At 39.3% G+C, this 16,303-nt stretch overlaps 1 protein-coding gene across 1 annotated transcript in view; it reads right to left on the bottom strand.

Annotated features, from left to right (window-relative positions):
• The window catches only part of MTX2 (metaxin 2), a 46,730-nt gene extending 37,620 nt beyond the window's left edge, over nt 1-9,110 (bottom strand). Inside the window, exon 1 of the mRNA XM_083357534.1 lies at nt 8,966-9,110. Within this exon, the coding sequence (XP_083213660.1) occupies nt 8,966-9,005 (40 nt within the window). The 5' untranslated portion in view covers nt 9,006-9,110. The remainder of the gene's footprint in view (nt 1-8,965) is intronic.
• Nucleotides 9,111-16,303: the final 7,193 nt, after the last annotated feature.

The raw sequence follows: 16,303 nt of genomic DNA, 5'->3' as shown, positions 1-16,303 counted from the left end.
TTTATAATCTGATCTCCCTTCTATCATACAGATGATAGAGAAGTACTGGGAACTCCTTTGGAGTTTCACATCACGATGCTGCAAAATAGATATATGTGAAAAAGAAGAAATAGGAAAAAAGTAAATTAATTACAGATAGGACATTTCTTGTTTAGGATTCCTTAAAATGTGCTATGAATTTGTTTTCTCCCAAAACTGCCTACTATAAGAAATAACTCCATCTGGCTAAACAATGGACTGTTAAGAACATAGTAAAGGAAAAGGCTAGAAACAGGTTGGAACTATAGTCCTTCAAGTATAGACCTTGACATAATAGTTGACAATAACAGAAGTAGCAATCGCAGGTGTGCTGGGGTTTGCTCAATTGCATTAGCCAGGTGTCTTGTTATCTATCTGACAGTGGCAAATCATTCTTAGATTATTTCACTGGACCTTTTTTTTGTTCCACTCACCAAAAAAAACTAATATATTGGTCAGACGTGCCTGACAATATAACTCTAAAGTTAGAGCACTGGTATTGATATCTGAATTATTAAGGAACTAGTTTAAAACTAATCTACACGTAAAAGACACTCTTATATTCCAGACATGAATCCTAACGCACAGTGCCACCCCCCGCCCAAATTTTGTTAACTTCTACCTAAAGTTGGGTTATTCAAAAATATCGGAAGAAATATATCACTGAATACACATTCCAATCTGGGATAAAATGGAATGTGTAAGAAAGAGAAAGTAGACAGCGGACTTCCGGTGGCGACGCGACGCGGAAGACAGCCGTTTTCGGGCTGCCCCATCGTAAACAGCGCCGATCAGCTGTTTAGATGGATTTGAAGCCCCCTCCTCGGGAGAAGAGGAGGGGGTGAGGCCCCAGGTAGGGGTTGAGCTCTCTGGGTCCGCCTGAGCTGAGAGCTTGGGCGGCTGAAGGATGAGCCCCCCCCGAAGCCTGGGTTGCTCCGAGCTGCGCAGCGCCTCTGCTCTGGGATTATTGGAGCAGAGCCAGGCGTTAGCAACCACCCTTGCCAAATGGAAATACTTTTGATTATCAAGAAGCAGGCAGAGCGGTACAGGAGGTCAAGGTGAAGTGGACTCTTTATTTTTACTCCCTAGCTCAATGGATTTTATAGCTTCAAAGTGAAAGTGAGTAATAAGTGAAAGTGGGGGAAGATGGCGGCTAAAACTTCTAAAGCTCTTCGGAATGTGGGGTCTTCCCTGGTGCAAGAGACCTCATTGCAAGCTTTGTTTCCTCCTGCATCTCCCCCGGCATTGACGCTTAAGGATTTACAAGACGCTCTTGGAAAGCATGTACAATTGATGTCTGATATGATGGATGAAAAGTTGAAAAAGCTGGAGGAGAAAATGGAGGAGAAAATGGAGAAATTGGAGAAGAAGATAGAAGAGAAGCTGAGAGCAATGAGGCGGGACATTTTGTCTAAGGTTGAATCCGTAGCTGAATGTGTGCTACAGCTGGATATAAAAGTGGAGGATCTCAGTCAAAAGAACTCTATATTAGAAGCAAAGGTATTAGAAAATGAAAATATAAGGGATAAAATGGACGAAGAATTGAGCCTTGTTCAGTATAATCAGATGCAGTATGCTATTAGAATTAGGGGTTTAAAGGAGAATGGTAAAGAAGATTTAAAGCAGCTGATTTCTGAGGCTCTGGAAGGGGTACTGGGCCAGTCAGCATCTGAAATTAAGGGAAATATGGACAAAGTTTTTCGTGTAAATTCATGGATTGCAAGACAGAAGAAGTTACCCAGAGATGTGGTGGTCTATTTTACAAAGAGAATAACGAGAGATGAAGTTATTCAAGCTGCTTATGATACTAATTTGGTAGTGGATGAGCAAGAAGTTTTGGTTTTAAAAGAGATCCCTCCGAAGATCCTAAGGAGAAGGAAAGATTTTGCATTTTTGGTACAGGAACTTAAGAAACGTGATATTAAGTTTAGATGGGAGATTCCAGTTGGATTGGTGGCGACGTATGAAGGTAAAAGACATCGTTTGGTTACTGTGGCTCAGGCACGTGATTTTTATAGTAATGTGTTAAAAGAAACCCCCCTATCATTTTTGGAAGCTGCAAAAGGATACGGTGGGGGAAAGCCTCAAGATGTTACAGATAGACAGACAGAGGACAATGGTGTTGGAGGGGATCAAGTCACAGTTTCATCGGTTGCTGCAGGAGGCCAGAAGAGGACGCGTGCCGCCCTAAGAAGAGCGAGACGAGAGCAAGAGCAAGATCAGCAGAAAGTTATGGAATCTCCAAAGCGTGCTTACAGTGAAGATGTGAGAGAGGAGCGGTCTAAAGAAGTTTTGGGGGTCATGACAGAGGTGCTCCAAAAGTTTTGGGGCGTTAAGATTGCTGATTAATTTTTAGATTAGAATGTCAATGGAGTAAAATTATTATAGAGGAGAAAGAAGGTTTTTTTTCTTTTTTTTTCTTTTTGTTAATATTTTACACAATTTAAGATTGCTTGCTAGAAAAGTATATTAGGGTAATGGATTTAAAGTATGTGTTGAACTAAGAATGGGTATGTAAGCTCCTAATTAATAACAAGTTGTCTTAGAGATTGCCTAAATCTTTTTTTTTATATATTCTTTGTATTTGAACTTTTATTTGAATTTAAGGATGATTTGGAACTGTGAGACATTTGGTGTGATACATGCAAGAACTATTTTTGATCGTAGTTTAGTTTGGTTGGAGATTATTAAGACTAACAGAGATAGGCGCTTTTGGCGTGTAACTGAGAAATTGTTTGGAAATTAGAGAAAGGTGGGAGAATGTAAATAGCAGGTGAAAGTTTTTTTGTTTTTTTTTCTTTTTTCTTTTTCTTTTTTTTTTGAAATTAATATGAATAAGGACTGGGATTAAGAAAATTTATTTTGAGCAAAGCTTTTTTTCTGTTTTCCTCTTTTTTTTTCTCTACTTTATTTGTAATGTTAATATTGTTTGTATTCATTTTATATGAGCTAGAGAGAGATAGAATTTATAGTTTATTGTTGATAACATAAGGGTGTCTATGTTTGTTTTTTGATTTTATGCCCTGTATTTAGCTCTGGGAAGTCGGGGGTGGGGGGGTGGGGGGAGGGAGTGGGGGGGAGGGATAGGGAGGGTTGGATAGGGGTGGGGGAGGGGGGGATTAAAGTTAAAATGTATTGTAAAACTTTTTAAATAAAAAAAAAGAAAGAGAAAGTAGACAGCCACTACTCTCTCTTTCTTATACTTTCATTATTTTGAAGTAAAGAAAGCCTATATATGTTTTCTGCATCTCAACTCTTTCTATTGTGCTTTTGCAATATACCTGCATAATACTTTAATATATGCACATATTTGTTACCCTGTTTTCCTTGTTTTTTCAAAGAGCACTCTTGGAAAACTTTGGTTTGTACTGCATTCTGCATATTTATTATACAGTAAGAACAATCATGGCTCAACCTACTAGATCAAAATGCACATTTTTGGACTTGCCGTACTAAAGATGAACTTTGGGGTAATTATTTTATGCCATAAAAGTTTTCTAAATATCAGTGAGCAAATGGTGAATGTCTGTTTTCAGACTAGCCTTTTCTTCCAATGTAAGATTAGAAGGGTCATCTTTCAATTTTGGTAAATAAATATTTTCCACTCAATATCCTTAGAATGAATCTTTCATTCAGCTTAGGAAAACTCTTTCAGACTCACTAATGTATCATTCTTGCAACCATTTTTCTTTTCCAACATTATCAGATGATATTTAAGTTGTTGCAATAAGAAAGATTAAACCTTGATACCATCTGAAAACCAAGATGTTAACTTTCAAGCAGTATTGGAAATTCATTTCCTTATCCTGAGAGTTCATTTGTGATATGTATATGATAAATCTCAATAAATTGTCATATTTGTCTGAGGAAAAATATGTTGCACTGGATCCACCTAAAATAGATTTTGAGTATTGCCGTGTATGACAACCAGTTTGAAATACAGTTACCATTTATAGCATTAAAGGAAAAAAATATTTTCTTCGCATGTGAAGCCATATCAAGTAGATCCACCACCACTAAAATCAATAAGATTTTGCAGAGTAAAATGCAAGCAAAATAACTTCATTATCTAGCCAACATCATCACAAAAAGCCTCTTAACACTTGTTAAATGATTTGGTCATCATTTTATATTTAATCATTAGTGCATTAGAGCAACAGACTATGCTCAGCATGTTCAAACAAATGAAACTTATTAAGTGAAAGGGGCAACATTTTAGAAAATCAACAATTATGCCTGGCACAGACTACATCCTTTCTGTAGAAGAAAAGGCATTTTTAAAGAGTTGACATCCTAAATAAAGTCATAATTCACTTTGGGGCCAAGAAAAATCTTTTCTTTTTTTAAATATAGAGCACCCTGGAGCAGGGGTGTCAAACTGCCGGCCCGCAGGCTGGAGCGTCACCGAGAAACCGCGCCCATCCCATTGCTGGCAATGGGAAAAAGTTCCAACACGTCGTGCGACGTCACGTGACATCGCGAGTTTGACATGTCTGCCCTAGAGCAACTGAACTGCATATGCAATGAAGATCAATATTTTATTGTTGCCATCTCACCACAGCAGTTATAGTTAATTGGATCTACATTACAGAGTGATTGTTTTTATGAACAAGGTCTTCTACTAGTAGTCATTCAAATTTCATTTTAATTTTTGGTATAAAAGTTTCATATTTATGACCACACTACTATACATCTAAGATAGAAAAGCTGATATTAAAGAAAATAGAGATAGAAAATACCTTATTTTAAAATGTAACTGATGAATGCATCATCTTTCTTGATGAATGCATGAACTTAATATACAGGTAGTCCTTACTTACCAACTGAATTAAGTGATTGTTTGAAATTGTTAACAGTGTAAAAAAAAGTGTACTGCAACAGCTATACATGCATATCCTCGCATATCACAGTATCCTGCAGCCATATGATCAACAATTAAGATTCATCATCACAGCATTCAATGGCTGCATAATCACCATTTACATGCTTCCCAACCAGCATGCAAGAAGCAGTTAATGGAGAACACAGAAGTAAAATCAGAAGTCACAGTCATGTGATGTTTTGCTTAATGACTGTGGTGACTCCTTTAACAACTGAATGGGGAGTGATGCCGTAAGTCCATAACATTCACATGATTTTTCATTTAGCAACAGCTGCACTTAGCAATAGCTGCCGGTCCCCATTGTGCTCACTAAGTAAGGACTACTTATATACTATAAACCAGGGGTCTTCAAACTCAGCCCTTTTATGACTCGTGGACTTCAACTCCCAGAATTCCTCAGCCAGGCATGCTGGCTGAGGAATTCTGGGAGTTGAAGTCCACGAGTCATAAAAGGGCCGAGTTTGAAGACCTCTGCTATAAACTATACTATATACTATAAATGCAGGATTACTAAATATCCAAATCTTTCATGTATGTAGCTTATCTTCCTACAGGACAATGTATACAGAATCAGCTAATCTTTACCATTACTTCCTACATCAAGTTATCAGAGAGATTATATTAAGAGGCAGTTAATTAACCCAAGGCTACTCATGAGACATAGCTGAGGGCTTCAGCTATGATGACCATATCCCAGGCATAATATTGCAAACTTCTTTATTTTAAAGGCATTAAATTTCAAAATAATAGATCAGGTAGAATTAAACCAGTGCCTTCTAAGTGCTTTTAATGTCAGTTCCCATGACTTCCTGCCAACATGGTGATAGTTAAAATAGTTTATTTTTAAAATTTTAACACTGCCCATCTCAGTTGGGTTAGTTGAAATATTTGTGAATTGCAATAAAAAATCTGAAGAACACTTGGTTGCTAGCACATTCCTAGATCAAACAGTTGTCTTGGTACTTAAAGGGTGCATCCTATTTCTGTATTATAATCCAGGAAGCACAAATTCCATAATATGCAAGACACTTTAATTTTGTTATATATACAGCATGAAGAGTGTATCTATGAGTCTAGGCCAGGGGTGTCAAACTCACAACACCGCGTGACATGTCGTGTCTTTTTTTCCATTGCTGGCAATGGGACAGGCAGTTTTGCCATGACGCATCCGGCCCGCGGACCGGCAGTTTGACACCCCCTGGTCTAGGCTTACTGGTTATTATATTTAAGACACCTTAGATCATTAATCAGATCAAAAGCACTATGAGAAATTTGAAAAGTTAAGAATGTCTAGATATGAAAAGTGAACAAATTTACCAACTATACAATTGTGCACATGTAGTCCCAAGTGAATAACCGATCATAAAAATATGAAATGGTAAATTCATTCTTTAAAAAGAAAATAAAACCTCACACTCTCTCTTACTTAACTAGGGGAACACAGGATTTCAATATTCCCTGCTAGGGAAGCCAGCACAAAGTTGAAAGACAATCACATGAAGTCCTTGCTTAACAACCTAGATGGTCCTCATTTAACAACAGCAACCAGGACGGTTGTCACTAGATGCTTTATGTTACCAACCACTTGTTCAGCAACCAGTAGAAAATGTGATAGCACTGAATGAGTCCTGCTTATGACTGGTCTTCGAAGTTCCAATCATTGCAGCATCCTGTAGTCACAAGATAACCATTTGGGTTCTTCCCTGCAGCTTCTCACAAGCAAAGTCAATGAGAAAACTGGCAGGAAACGTCACAAATTGGTATGGCGAGTATGCCTCCTGCCTTCCTGTGCACTATGCCGCATTTTTCTTCCCTTAGTCTCCTTGCACTCACACTGATCCACATCCTCCTTCCCTTGCCCCCCTTGCACTCATATCAATCCACACCCTCCTTTCCATGACTGTGCTCCCCCCCTGCACACCTTCGGGTTACAACAGCAACCTAAACTGCCTTGATTGCTATCACTTAGCAATGTGATCACCTGGCATCACACTTCACAAGATCACTTACCAATGGCAGTCCCAGTTGCTGTTGTAACTCAAGGACTATCTGTACTTTCCATCATGTTCCATTTTAAGTAATGATTTTAAGTAATGCCCCACTTCCTACTTAATCTCATTTATTTAAAAGATGCACAGAAGAGAGATCTTGACCTACTGGCATTCACTTGAAACAGACAAGTAAGGGGTTTACAAGTCTCAATATGCAAATAATATCAAAAAAATAATTCACAGAATTTACAAAATCACTGGCTGTCATTTTGCGTTTGCCTCCATACCTCTTTTTGCACATGGCTAGGATTGGTGAATCTAATAAAAAAAATAGAGGGATTGAGCCTTGGTGGAGCAGTGGGCTAATGCCTCCTTAAGTAACACCAGCTCCCTGCAATTAGTGCAGGTTCGCATTCCACCAGGCTCAAGGTTGCCTCAGCCTTCCATCCTTCCCAGGTAGGTAAAATGAGGACCCAAATTGTTGGGGACAATAAGCTGACTTTGTAATAATGCCACTTGGGGGGAGAAGCCCTAATAAGCAGGCATATACATAGAATGAAGGCTATTGCTAAGCACATTGGTTTGTGCTTAAATTGTAAGCCGCCCTGAGTCTTCGGAGAAGGGCGGGATATAAATGGGATTAAAATAAAATAAATAAAATAAATAATTCTCACAAGTCTGAAATACACACAAAACTGAAGTGGGTTACTCAAAAATAACAATGAAGGTTGCATGTTAACAGTACCAACACTACCATTATGAGTCAGGCCCAGCAACTACAAAATGCATGGCAGCAAAAACAGGACAAGCCATTAATGCTTGCCTTTATTTGTGCGGCCGGGTTAGGTTAGGTTGGGACCATTTAGTAAGAAATGGACTAGAACCACAACAAGCAGCCGAGGGACTATGGCACAACTTCCCGAGAAAGTTGGGGGCTTTCCAAACTGCAGGCCATTTTTACTATATTATTATTTTATGCCACCTTTTTAAAATAAGATGGTGAACCTCTACTCCGCGAGCTGCATTGGCTTCCGGTTGCCCTCCGGGTGAGATTCAAGGTGCTGGTGATGACCTATAAAGCCCTAAATGGCTTGAGTCCGGGATATCTGAGGGAACACCTGCTGCCGGCATCAAGCTCCCTTCATCCAGTGCGCTCCCACAGGGAGGGTCTTCTCAGGGTGCCGCCGGTAAAAGATTGCCAGCGGGTAACGCCCAGGAGGAGGGCCTTCTCTGTGGGTGCGCCTGCCCTGTGGAACCAGCTGCCTGCGGAGCTGAGGACTGCCCCTGACCTGCGTTCATTCCGCCGGGACCTGAAGACCTGGCTCTTTGAGCTCTCCGGCCCAGGCTGAGAATTTTTAACTGGGGTTTTTAATTTTAGGGATGATTTAATCTTTTTTTTTTAATTGTTTTTAACTTTTGTACTAGTTTTATTTTAAATACCCTGTAAACCGCCCTGAGTCCTTCGGGAAAGGGCGGTATATCAATCAAATAAAATATATAAATAAACATACATAATGCTCCCTCCTCCCATTTTCCCCAACAACAACCCTGTAAAGTGGGTTGGGCTGAGAAGAATAGAGAGTGACCGGCCCAAAGTCACCCAAGCCAGCTTTTCCACGTAAGGGAGGCCTACAATTCAGTCTCCCGGTCTCTAGGCCAGCATCTTCACCTCTGCAACCAGGCTGACTAAAAGAGAGCTAGGAACTGAGCCCCAACACTTCTGGGCTAGCAGCGTAAGGAAGCAGACGAGGCGGCTCTTCCGCTAATTATACTGACAGGCCTCCATCCGGGATGCGGGGTCCAAAAATGCACAAAAAAGGAACAGGACGGCCTGGCCGCGCTTAAGACCTTTCCGGGCTCAGAAGGGAATTCCAGTTTCCCTGGGCAAGCCCAGCTTCGCCGCCGCCCACTCCAGGCAACTCTCCAAAGGTCGGGCGCTTCTCCTCCTCCGGAGGACGCCAGGCGCAGCACCGGGTCCAACTCTGCGGCTGCAAAGCCCCGTGGGGAGGGGAGGGGGGAGGGAGGTCGGCCTGCATCCGTCCCGCTCCCGTTCCCGTCGTCGCTTCCCGCTCACCTGCTATCTGAGTCACGAAGGCTTCTGCCACCAGTGACATGCTTCCGACGACGGAAGGCTCCCTTTCCCTCCTGTCCCCCAGGCCTCGTCGCAAGCGGCCGAAGGTTGAACGACGCCGAGCGAGAGCACGGCGGCTGCGCCGACCAGCCTGCGGGGAAAAGTGCATCCGGGGCCCTGCTCCGCCCCGCCGAGGAGAGACGGAGATTGAAGAGCGCGCCTGCTTGCAAAAAAAAAAAAGCTAAGAGGAAGCTAGGCTTCCCGCCTGCTCGCTGCAAAGAGCCGCTGCCGGTCTCGGCCTGAAAGGGGCTGCGGTCCCGGTTCCCCCGTTACTCGCACCCGGCTGTGTTAGATTCGCCGGCGCTTGGTGGCTGGGAGAAGAGCACTCCAATCCGCCGAAGCGGGTCTGAAGGGCTCGTTAGTCCCCAAATGCGTGGATCTGGTTTTGCCTTTTTTCCCCCCTGGCGTTTTGGACGAAGGGCTAAAGGTGGGGAGTAAGTACCGGGCCACTGTAATATCCCGAAATAAAAATGCCCGCAGTGCTGTTTGCCCCAACCTTCGGATCCATTCAGGCACCAGCATTTTATATGAATGGTGGTGGGTGTGCAGGTAGAGCCTAGGTGGCAGGCAGCCTTTAGGTACACGTGCGAACTCAGTCCCTGTCAAATTATTTATTTTTTTATTTTAATTCCATTTATATCCCGCCCTTCTCCGAAGACTCAGGGCGGCTTACAAGCTAAGCAGTAGCCTTCATTCTATGTATATGCCTGCTTATTAAGGGCTTTCACACACCCCAAGCGGCATTATTACAAAGTCAGCTTAATTGCCCCCAACAATAGATATGTAGTAGATATGGAATAAAATATATGAAATAGGTATGAAATTAAAAAAAAACATATGTATGGTTTTTTCCACAGGAATAAAAATAATTTGTAATTAGCCAGAGGATTACAAAACAGAGGTACTTAGATTTGGTTTGTGAGAACAGTTGTTAATTTTTCCTAGGGCTTCAGCGGGACATTTTATTTATCAAATTTCTACACTGCCCATTTCACCTAAATGACAGTGAGTGGTTTACAAATAAAAAAAACATACGGTAATGTAAACAACATAATTAAAAACAGTTAAAAGTAGAATTAAAACCAATTAGTGGCTAGAATTTAAAAGTTAAAAAGCTAAAGGGGCTGCGGGTTGAGTGCCCTCAAACCAACTACTCATGTGGTTGCATTTCATTTGTAGACCCCCCATGCCAATTGGCAGAGGCAGGTCTTGATATTTTTCTGAAAAGCCAGAAGGCTGGGCAGCATGTTTAGAAAATGGAAGGAGCAGGGACACAACCCCTGCAAAAGTTCTTAGGCCCAGAAGCCAAAGGTGGATACCATCCCCCTCTCCCCAGAAGGCAAAGCAGAATGTGGAACAACTCCCATCACCAGTGAAAGAAGCTGTGTCCTGTTTGATTTGGCCCTTATAATTTCCTTATACTCTATGTACTAACTTATTTGACCATTATTTGCAATGGAGAAAAAAATAGCATTTGCAATATTTGGATCGTTGGTAACAAATAAGGATTTGCTATTCATTGGGGTCTTCTTTCAAACCATGGTAGATATAACTGCTCAAGGAAGGCTAAGTGGTACCCATGGCACTGAGCAGTGACTGCCACCCTGGGGATCCCACCAGGCTACCCTTACCTGATTTTATATTTTTAAAGATGTGTCTAATTCATAACTAATCTGAAATGAAAAATTGGCATGCTGCAAAGCAAAGTAATTGGTTCCAATCATGTTGATTTTCAGGAATGTATTTTGGCCCTACATATGTTTTATGGGCATTCCTGCAAAAGACAAATGGTAAACAGCTATAGCCAAATGGCCTTTTTTGGGTGGGAGGGGGGCAGTGTGTCCACGGACTCAGAAAAAAATAAACATAACCATAAAGCTGAGCTATCATGACAGGGAGCATCCTTGGAAGCTGAAAGAGCTGGTGCAATGGAACTGCCTTAAATGCCACCTTCTGGTAAAGGAATGTTTTATGAATGGCCACACCTCTATTGGCCATTCACAAAATAGTTGTTGCAGCCATTTTGTGAATAATAAAGCTACTTCGTGGTAGCCATTTTGTGTGTGTTCACATTATTCTCTCAAAATTACAAATGTGCTCACCAGCCCAAAATACTGATCAACCTTGATATATTTGGATTTCAAAGTTCAGAATATTTATGAAAATATGTACTTTGGAATTATATGTTTGTATTTTTACCTTATTATTAGGCAGCTGCAGTATTGGAGATCTACAATTTTGGTATAAATGCATATTACACACATTCACCCAGATACAAGTTGTCTCATAGATAGGACTATGAACAGCATTAACAGTAAAGCTGACGGTATATATTTGAACAATTTCAATGTCTCCAGGCTTTCTGTTTTTCTTACTTCTTATTTCATTTTAATAGCAGAAGCAGAATTAAACTGTCAGTAATATTTGAGAAGCCAGCACTGTTTAGGTTACTAACGGGTTTTACATCCGTCATGACTTACGTAGTAAATGTCATCACCTTCAAACATATGCCTTGCCTCCATTTGCTGGATAGTTATGTGGCTAATCCTCAAACCAACAATCCATCATAATGAACAAAATTATGATAAATATCCCCATCAGTTATAATACTGCAATATTGGTCAGTGCTTTTCATTACTGCGTTGTCTAGATCTAATTTCAGTGCGGCTCTTTCTTACTGTATTTCCACAGTGAGCTACTCATTATCTCTGGCCTAATCTTGCAATTCTCAATGAAGCAGGGAGGGGAGAGCAGTCTAATGAAAGGTTTTATGCGGTTTGCACTTCAGGTTGCATGGACCATGAAGAATGGTTTTTGACCTTGAAGAGAATAGCTGTTTATTTTATAAAATAAAAGTTTTTCTCCTTTCATTACTGCTTTCTGGAATGTTTTTTTTAACAAGAATTGGAATAAAGTAAACTGTATACTTTATTACACTTGTCTTCAGCCTTTTATCTGTTGGCTTTGTTATGCACTGAGAGTTCCATCATCCACTAATAAATTTGACAAAATATTCATACAACAGAAGCTGCACATGCAAAAACCCTGAAAGTTCTCTCATCATCCAGAAACAAATGTAGTACCGGATTTTGTTGTTGAAGCCAATTGCTAAAATTTGTCCAAGCAAATATTTTTTGGTCTTGTGTAAAAGTTGTGGTTGCAAAATATAGTTGTCCCAAAATGAACTTTTGGCCAGAATGAGAATAATTTTTAAATTTCCCTATCACAAAATGTCATTTTTGAAAGTCATTTTAGAAAGGAGGAAATAAATTACTTACGAGTGATTGTTGGCCATCCGTGTATTAGAAAACATAAATTGAACCTGCATGGTCAGTTATGGTACAGGCATGCCATACTAGGCCTAATGCATAATCTCTCTCACGAAGGCTTAGTTTGACAAGAAAATTAGTATGCGTACTCTAAACTTTATTTTTTTCTTCAGTACTTCTAGATATTATTAGATATTAACTGTACTCAGACACGCTTCCTGTTCATCTAAGGTTGCTGATCACATTCCAGTATATTCTCAGTCGCTATCGCTACCCATAATCTTTTTGATATTAGAAAATTAATTGGGAGCACTGACTGTGATAAAGTTTCCAAAGTACAGTAGTGTATTCTCTTGGCTAAGTACTGTATTACAAAGAGAGACTATGGGTTTCTTATACTGCATGTACCAGTGGATAAATGGACCTTAGTTTGGGTTCCAAGTGATCATTAAAAATATCCTGATTATATCAATATCTTTTAGAAAAATAAGGGGCAAATCTCATTTGTCAGGATTTTTTTTATAAGCTATGGGTGATCAGACATCCTTTAAAGCACCCCTGAAGTTAACTGTTTCTATTCCCACTTCAGAGACCCCCTCCCACCCCCGCCCCCGCAGGCTCTGTTATTCACAATCTTTTCTGTAGATAACATTACATCCAGTACAATTTCTGCCTATTTGCTATTTGTATAGTCTAATTCTCAAGATTTCAGGCACATGAACTAAATGTTTGCCCTCTGAGATCAGACACAAAAAGAAAGGACATTTCTTCAGTTGATAATATCTTGTGACTGACTTTCTGCAATAATGGGCAAAGACATAAAAAAAATAATCCACATTTTCCACGCGACAGAAACCTTGTATCAGGATTGTCAATGTCTTTTCTGCCCAATGCTCTTGTGATTTAAATCTTTGATAAGAATCAGCTGGGAATGGAGCTATATAGCTGCAACAGCTTCTTGCAAATTGTAGATAGAGTTGATATTACAGATACCTAATTAATCTGACGTATCACCTTATTTCATTCTCAGGCATTTTTGGCAATGCTGACTTACTTTATATCAGGGATTATATACATATGGCAAACAGAATTATTATACCCTAATGTATTTCCAATTCTATAAAGTTAATGGATAAATTACTAGTAAACATTCTCCATATTGCCCAGAAAGATAAGTCTGAGGAAGAGGAAGAAGCTAGTGACCTAATGAGTCATACGATTGTTGGGATTGGGCCCAGTTTAGAAGACAGAAGCATCTTTACTGTTTTGCTTTAGGTTTGATATGATAAGATGGAGATAAAACATACAGAAAACTTGCAACCTATTTTAAATCTGTTTCTGAGGACAAAGATTTCACTAGGATTTTTATATACTGCTAGTTATTTTCAGGGATTATCTGACACTACACATATACTTGAAAGTAATTTGACAAATCAAGTTTGGGATCTGAATATTTAGCAATGACAAAGCCCTGTATAGTAACAATACAATATCTGGATAGGCAGTTTAAAATGGTTTGGTTTAACTGGGTTTTTAAGCCAATGATCCTATTCAGTGATAAATGCGTGTGTAAGTAAATGTGTATGTGCATATACATGTTGCCTGTTTTTTATGTTGACATAAATCCCCCCCAAAATTAAAATGTTTGGCAAAATACTCTTCAAACTGATGACATCCAAATCTGTAAAACTTCAAGAATTCTCAGCCTGTTGTGAACTGAAATTCTACACAACTGGAAGTCACCTGACTGGTCTACCTCATTAAAAGTAGGTTTTCCAGGATTCCCATAGAAAATATTAAATTAACATTCAATTCTGTAATGCAAATGTATATTAAAATGGTTCAAAAGGAAGGAAACAAATGTTTAACTGTCATACTTTACTGCTTAAAAGAATTAAATGAATACACATAGCAAGAAAAAAAGATAACATCACATAAATCAAAATCTGGTTCTGGGGGGGTTTAATCAATGGACTTTTTGTACAAAAAATTCATCCCATATGCTGAAATTTCCTAGAATCCACAAGAACCAAATTAGAAAAAAGATATTCATTTATGTATATCTCATTTGAAGTTGTTTGAACTAGTCTTTTATACCTATCAATCTAACAGCAAGCATATTGGGTAGTATTGAACAAGAGAAACATAAATTTAAATCTTACTAATTTCTGAATGAATTCTTTTGAAGGAATATAAAGTTGTTTTTAAAGAGAGAGGATTGAGCTATAATACCTAAATCTTTATATCTGTTGACAGAGCCTTTCAATCATAAGCAAAGTCAAATAAAAATGGCTTCCAAATTGTTATGAAGAGAGTTTAATATATCCATTTGTATGTCATAAAACATAGATGGTGAACTACGAATTTATTAGATAATAGTTGAATTATAGGTTTTCCCCCCCCCCATCATTAGTAATAAGACAAGTTGTCTATGTATGACTGTTGGGAGCTGGACAGAAGATCAACAGCCATAGATTTTCCTCCTCAGTCTTACAGGATGCTACCCAATATGCTTGCTTTTTAAATATATTTCCCTTTGCAAACAATTTTGTGAACATACAACTCCAGCTTCCCAAAATCGCATGTTTACATGTGCACCTAATTGATACACATCTTTAAAAAGTTATATTTAGATTTTTTTTACCTATCTTGCATCAGGTTCACAATTAGTAACAGTAATAGATAAAAAGACTGATTGGATAAATGTGTCATACATGATTATTGGATCTTAAGGATTTTCTTTTCCAGTACAACTGGTACTCTCTAGAAATATTGAACTATATCTGCCATTACCCTCAGCTACCACAACCAATGAAATGCTAGTTGAGTTAGGTGGGGATTATAGCCTGACACACATGGAATATGTAGGGGAGGAGCCATCATATAACTTTTGTGGGATGAATATAGCACATCTTAAATCTTTTTAAAAGGTCATACAATGTACACAGGTGACATTGGAGAATATTGATTTTGGGATTCATTCCAGTTCAGATTTCTGTCTGGCTTTGAAAGAGAACCAGTCAAGGTCAGCCTGGTAGATAACTTATGCAGGGAACTGAATGGGGATGGACAACCTTGTTGATTCATTTGAACTGTTAATGAGTTTTAATAACTTCCAACCATAGCATCCTTCTAAATCATCTTGCTGAATGGAGCTTCAGGGACATTGTCTTGCAGTAGCTCTCATTCTTTCTGACCAAACACTTCAAAAGTAGGGAGTGCCAAAATAGGCATCGGTCTCTAACCATAATAATGTCAAAATGATCAATGTACCTCATGACATTGTAACACAATTTCCACCCTTTCATACTTTTGGATTTCTCTCATAATAACATACAGAATTATATTAATAGAAACACTCTACCATACCCCACTCGTTGCTTGGGGAATTTGTTCTACACAACAGTTATTGTATTATGAGATACTTTGGTTCCTTTATGCTTCTCTTATACTATTTAACATCTAGATGAAACCACTTCTTGATGTTTTCCAGAGATTTGGCCTATCTTTCTCTTCTTCTTCCCCTTGAGTCATATCAGACATTTCCTCTGCCACAAGTTCATTTTTTCATATATGGCATTTGCTTACAAGTCATCCATACCTTCCTTGTTGTTTTTTTAAAAAAACTAAATATACTTTAATTATCTGTGTTTATAACAAATGTACGGCTCATGCCCCCTTCATGGATTACTGTCTTGTCGTGGCAAAGGGGCTTGCATAATTCAATGAACCTATGAGCTATGCCGTGCAGGGCCACCCAAGACGGACAGGTCATAGCAAAGAGTTCTGACAAAACGTGATCCACTGGAGAAGGAAATGGCAACCCACTCCAGTATCTTTGCCATGAAAACCCTATGGACAGTACCAAAAAGCAAAAAGATATGACACTGGAAGATGAGCCCCTCAGGTCGGAAGGTGTCCAATATGCTACTGGGGAAGAGCAGAGGGCTAGTACTAGTTGCGTACTAGTGCACAACTTATTATATAAACTGCACAGAGGAAGAGAGAAGAA

This window comes from Vipera ursinii (assembly GCF_947247035.1).
Source record: "Vipera ursinii genome assembly, chromosome: 1".
Classification (NCBI taxonomy): domain Eukaryota; kingdom Metazoa; phylum Chordata; class Lepidosauria; order Squamata; family Viperidae; genus Vipera; species Vipera ursinii.
The sequence above is the reverse complement of the archived record's forward strand: the minus strand, read 5'-3'. Positions and strand labels throughout refer to the sequence as shown.